This window comes from Cetorhinus maximus, chromosome 10, assembly GCF_964194155.1.
Source record: "Cetorhinus maximus chromosome 10, sCetMax3.hap1.1, whole genome shotgun sequence".
Classification (NCBI taxonomy): domain Eukaryota; kingdom Metazoa; phylum Chordata; class Chondrichthyes; order Lamniformes; family Cetorhinidae; genus Cetorhinus; species Cetorhinus maximus.
In genome coordinates this window covers 88,061,304-88,067,291 of record NC_135888.1, presented here as the reverse complement: position 1 = coordinate 88,067,291, position 5,988 = coordinate 88,061,304, and the positions used below count along the sequence as shown (strand labels likewise).

The window sequence follows — 5,988 nt, the reverse complement described above, 5'->3', positions numbered from 1 at the left end:
AGGTTTTAAAATGCATAATGGCGGAGTCAATATTAATGGTCATGATTATTTTGCAATATGCTTTACTTCCAAGTTGATCTTGAATAACTTGGGACGTTTTACGAGGCACAAGTATAATCTCCACAGTACTCGAATGCGCTCATTAATACATTTCAGCGATGGCAACTGCTGGGTTTTCGCGGAATTAACTGGATGACTGTTTCCCGGCACATTCAGAAATATTCCTAAAATCAGCTCTGATCTGGGATCACATCTTTATGCTCCATTTCTGCCACTCATCAATACCCGCGCGTACAACTGCAGTTCCTGACCATTTCGACAGAACACCAAAAAACATCCATGCAGTACACATGCGGGCAGGGGACTCAGGAAGTTTGCGTGCATTTGATTCCTAAGTCCTGTTGGCTTCTGCATCATTTGTATATGCTATATGCCGTGAGATGTTTCTATTCGTTTCCAAACAGTATGACCTCTAAAATTATTCACACAACTTTACATGTCGATTTATCTGACGTCTTTCTTAGCCTCCGACTTATTTGCTGTAAATCTGTCCAGAAACGCTGAAGATTTTAAAAGTGCTCTGTTGTATCTTAAAGACGCGCAGAGGTCATGTGAGTATAGTCTGTGAATTTCCTGTAATTGCTTCTTTGGCCTGATATTCCCTGCACTAAATAAAATAAGGATTCATCACTTGATGTGTCATTCACAGTTGCCCGTTGGGCACGACTGTTATATTTCGTTCACTGTTAAGGGCCAGCTTCGTGGCTTGCAAATCAGACTGACAACCGAGTCAGCCATGGGGTTACTACTTCAATTGCTGCAGCCGCTATTTATTAGATTTTAAAATCTGCTCCTTCCAACACATGACTGATAATCTCATTTTAACCACTAGAACATCAGGGCACGGGATACAGTGGATGTTACACATACCCAGCATTTTCTAAACCACAATTAATGTGACAGCTAATTGAAAACAAGGTGCTGAAATGGATACCCTGTTACAAATAAATGTTTGTCATGTTAACAACAACAACAAAAAAACTAAACGATTCGAATTGCACAAAGCAAGTCCCGGTTATGCACAAATATCGAAATTTTCCTAATAATCGATTCCGAATTAAATCTTTCAACATCCCATTTTGATTCAGCCCCGTATTAGAAGCTTGTGTTTCTGTCATCGCCTGGTTGCAAAGGCAAAAGGTATCACTTTACTGATTAACTTCATATGGTTGCGATCAGGGAGATTGCAGACACTCTCCTGATCACCTCCTCTTCCCCCACACCCGCCCCCCACTGATTTCCGAGTGATTCCCACTGCACAACTTTGAACGTCTTCAGTTTAAGAGTCTTTCGCTTCCAATGACTGGAGACATCACAAAGGCCACTTGCAATTCAGTGAGCCACCTCCATTTTCGTTACTTCTGCCACACTGCCGATATAACACGTCTGGAAAAGTGGAGGATCGGCAGAAAACTCGGCACTGCCCCAACTCCAGCCAAAACAAAGTCAATGTAAAATCGTGTTAAAAGGGGGTTTTGTACCCATTGCGACTTGGCGAGATAGTCTCCCCCCCCCCACCCCCCCACACACACACACACTGCAGTTACACACATGCTCTGCCAATGCATAATGGCGATCCTAAGCAGCAGCGATTTCCATCAGTCCCTTTGTTTAAAATCTTAAATAATCGCAGCTCCGAGCACAAATGCGGTCGTGTCCTTTATTTTGGGAGTGGGGACATTGCCTTGTGTGTCGGTGAAATGCTGATTAAAGGGTTCAGGTGTCGAGGGAGGGGGAATAAGAGGACGTTTCCAGGGAGACCGATACCTCCTCCACAGTGAGTGAAACAGTCCTTGCGTACGTAAAGCCAGAGTAACCCAGAGAAACAAGCCGAGCAAAAATCCGTGTGTTTGAGGGGAAGCCCTGATCTGTGGCAGGATTACGGTGCTGTTCGTCTCTCTGACTCCCCTTCCAGCACACCTTCCCCCCTCCCCCCAAAAAAAAAAGCTTTAACCATTCCTGGAGGGGTCAGGATAGTTTTAGGGGCAGTGTTGTGCTGGGCTGTGAAAGGCGAGAGGCGAGTCCTCGGGGGTGGCGAGGTGAGTTAGTTCGTCCGTTCGCTGGCTGCCCATTTTCCCCCTTCGGGTTCTCCAGCCTGAAGCTACATTTCAACAAGACAAGTGTTTGGATGTTGGGGAAAGAGCAGCGGGAGCCCATCGCTCCGGAAACGATTTCCTGACCATGCATTCGCGGTTTTTCGATTCGGAATCCATCTATAGCGAAGCGGGGGGGCGGGAGGTTATTTATTGCTGTGTATATTCGGTTCGGGAAGAGAAGCTGGGGGATTGTTAGGCATGGGGGGGGTTGGTGGTTTCAGGGTCAGAGGCTGTGTGACCAGGAGGTGGGAGTGGAGGTCACCCCAGACTCTCTCACCATGAGAGAGGAATGCTGACCAGAAGCTTGTGTTTCGTCCTGGTTTAAATCATCAACCTGAACACCGCCGGGAGCCGAGAGGAATTTAAAGAAAATTAAAAGCCGGGTGTTTAATTTTTTAAAAATGTTGCTCGTTCTTTCCTAAAATAGAATGACTGACTTTTTTTTTTAAAGAATGGTACTTAAAAACCTGCTTTTCATTTTGTAAATGATTTTTCTCTCTCTCTCTCTCTCTCTGCCTTTCAGATTTGAATGTTTCCGTTTGCAGATGGAAATCTCCGGGGGATGTGAGCAAAACACAAACAGCCAATTGTAAGAGCTAAGAGCCCGGGCAGTTTAGTGAAAGCGCCACGTTAACCATGAAACAAGATGGGGACCATCAAAGATCTGGATAGTTTGCAGTTGTCAGTATCAGTTGAGATGGAGAATAAGCGTTCGCCAGAGGCTGGCGTTATCGCTGCCTTCTGTAACAACCAAGACGAGAAAGATGGAAAAGCTGCAGGACATTCCAACTGCCAGGCTCTTTGTTCCAGCACTTGTACAGCCAATAACCTGAACAGTGTAAGAAACAGCCATCTGGCGGAGATCAGCGTTAATGTGCCTCAAAGTGCCAACGCAGAAATGGGCAAGTACTGTAAAACCCCAGGGGAAGATTTAGATTTAAGCCAGGAACGGGGACAGGAAGAGCCCGGTGGTACTTTCGGTAACAGCACTGACGACACTAACCCAACGATATGCCTAAATATAAAAGAAAGCACAAGGTTGAACAATGACAGTTCAGAACGCAACCCTGACATCGCCTTAACAGGATGTGACCCAGAGAGCAAGGGAGTGGAAACATCCAGTTGTACTAACCCTCAGCAGTCTCTTAACTTAATGGAGACAACAGAACCTACAGACATTGAATCAATCGTTCAGCCAGATACCAACATACTAGAAAATCATCAGCAGAGTGAAAAAGAGGACACAACTGAAGGCATTTCACAGATATCTACATCTGTCCCAACAAGCCAAGATGCTGAGGTTCAGGTAGCTATCCAAGTGCAGAAGAAATCAGTTGCCACCAGCCCTTTGGCTCCATTAGATAACTATCCTGTATTTAAAATTCCTGATGTCAGATTACGAGATCAAGGAGTTGAGAAGTCAGCAGCATGTCTGGTGACCCCACCATCAGTCACTGGCGCATCTAGAAAAGATGTTGAGATGCAGGTGGATATAACTGTACAGTGTAAATCAGTAGGCACTGGTCCAATGACTCCATTAGAGAAGACTCCACTGGCCACTCTCCCTGAGGTCCATGTGGAGGCAATGGAAGATGACCAACCAGAGCCAGTGCGTGATGTCCAGTGGGATGAAAAGGGTATGACATGGGAAGTCTATGGAGCATCCATGGATGCAGAAGTGCTTGGACTCGCTATCCAGAAACATTTGGAAAAGCAAATAGAGGAGCATGGCAAACAAAATACTGAAGTGTGCCCAAATGATAAATCCAGTTCATTGAAAGGATCTTTGAGCAAGGAAGAAAACAAGAGAAGGCAAAGCAATGTTTTTCAAGCAGTTCTACACAACATCAGAAGTCCACAGTGCTGTACTCGTGGAAGCACTGCAGCAGAATGATATAGGTTAGATTTGGACCATTGACTAAATGATTATAAAGCCTGAAAAAGTTTGTTTCTTCGGCACACTTTCTTGTAAATCCCAATCTTTTTCATGTTTTACCTAGGCAAGTTGATAAAGCAGCAAAATTAATTTGCATCACAGATAAATAAAAGATTATAAATGCACACACAAGTGAAACATGGATATACTTAGAGTAGATAATTTATTTCACTTATTCTTACTGTATCTTTCTTTTATCTTAACTGATTTTAAATTTGAACTATTCAACAGTCGTCTTCTACATTTCCTACCATTGCAGCAGTGTGTGTAATGGTAACATGTACATAGGTTCATTGATTTAACAAAAATTAGATTGAGCGCTATTTTCTCCCCATTACATGATCTTGCTCATTGCAGACCAACTTCTAGCAATAGAATGGCTGGGAGAATGGATCCTTGGCATCTATCATCACTATTCTGAAAAGTTCCCCAGGGGGTTCATGACATTTCTCCAGGATTCATGCAGCCTCTCATTTCCCTGCAGCCTGCCTCAACTGTGGGGAGTCACTAGTCTCAAGTTGGTGCCTCCCTACAGTGATGTAGTTATGTTTGGGGAACTCAGGATTTGTGATTTATGGATGGAACCCAGCTTCATACTGGTGGTGCCATTAATTGATTTTTATTGAGTTGCAACATCATATCATGCAAACTTGCTTTTTAAAGTAAATTTATTGGAAATAGGACTTTAGGATTTTTTAAAATCATGTTGGTGCTTTTTGTTTTATTTTTATATATAATGTGTCATCAGACAAAAATATGGCCCTTATTAAAAAGCAATGCCACTGCAAATTTGCTATATCCTCTGTGCAGTAGACAAATTCATTTTAACCTACACAAAATAAGGGCTTGCCAAGAAGCATTTTAAAACTTTAACTGAAAATAAAATAATTTATTGTATGTTGCCTTGTTAACAGAACTGAAATAATATGAAACTGAACACTTAAATAAAATTGTTCAATATAGTTGTATTAGGGTATTTTGAGATCAGTAACTTGTAGAATCTGAATCTATTACTTCTTGGCAATTATGTTTCTATTTTTCTAACTATTTCTAGCTTTCCAATGTGGCTGTTAAACTAACTGGAATGGGTATAACTTGTCCATTGAACAAATACAAAAAAAACATCTAAAAATGTATAGTTACCTCAGTATGGTTAATGTCTGAAGTCATTTTCCTTATACAATATCCTGCTGGCTGTTGTTGATTGGTATGTGTGGTAGCATAATTGTATACTCAAGGTTTTGTACTTTGTCACTTTACAATGATATATTGTTATTATTGATCCTTTAGATTCCCACAAGCAGAAATCTGAAGGAAAGTGGTTGCTGAATGTAGTAATAGGTGTTTGAATTAATCCTTTGGGTACTTTTTGTTGGATGGATAGAAATAACCATTAAATATTTTAGTTTACTCCATCCTCTTATCAGTAAAGGCAGTAAACTTCCTATTATAATTTGTTTTTCTATGTGGGGAATGCTCCTTTTATTCACTTGATATAATCTATCTGTAAAACCTTGCTGTTTTGTGAGCAATCTCAATGCCAGAGTTGGCTTCTTAAAAATATGTCAAGGTCAAGTTTATGTTCCATCGTTATGAACATTTTCTGCGTGGGTTGTTAAAATAATGTAATCTCAAATGTTGTAAAACTGCAAAAAAGATTGAAGGATTAAAATACCAGTCAAATTCTTCAGTTGGGACACTTTTTTTTAGCTCATAACAGGAATATAGTTAAATACAGTTGGTGAATTTCTTTCTTTACAACACAACGCCCAGCAGAATCTGAAAAGGATACCAATATATTGAAAATTATTTTTGATCTTTACTTCAAATTACAATTTCTGGTGCTGAAACTACAGGTAAGAACTGTTCTTTTGTAACGATTTGTGGCATTGTGAT

General features: G+C 41.3%; 1 protein-coding gene across 4 annotated transcripts; it reads left to right on the top strand.

Annotated features, from left to right (window-relative positions):
- Positions 1-313: 313 nt before the first annotated feature.
- Positions 314-5,775, top strand: gprin1 (G protein regulated inducer of neurite outgrowth 1). 4 transcript variants are annotated; one of them, XM_078550765.1, is made up of 2 exons: positions 314-611; positions 2,680-5,775. In XM_078550765.1, exon 2 carries the CDS (start codon positions 2,803-2,805, stop codon positions 4,048-4,050), a length of 1,248 nt encoding a protein of 415 aa, XP_078406891.1. In that variant the 5' UTR covers positions 314-611; positions 2,680-2,802; the 3' UTR covers positions 4,051-5,775. The 4 variants fall into 4 exon arrangements, with proteins under 4 accessions (XP_078406891.1, XP_078406890.1, XP_078406893.1 ...); XM_078550764.1 differs by lacking the exon at positions 314-611 and adding an exon at positions 1,331-1,837; XM_078550767.1 differs by lacking the exon at positions 314-611 and adding an exon at positions 1,853-2,099.
- Positions 5,776-5,988: the final 213 nt, after the last annotated feature.

What these genes read in the sequence shown, in the direction of transcription:
- gprin1 (XM_078550765.1), top strand. Translation starts at nt 2,803, where the DNA reads ATGGGGACCATCAAAGATCTGGATAGTTTGCAGTTGTCAGTATCAGTT.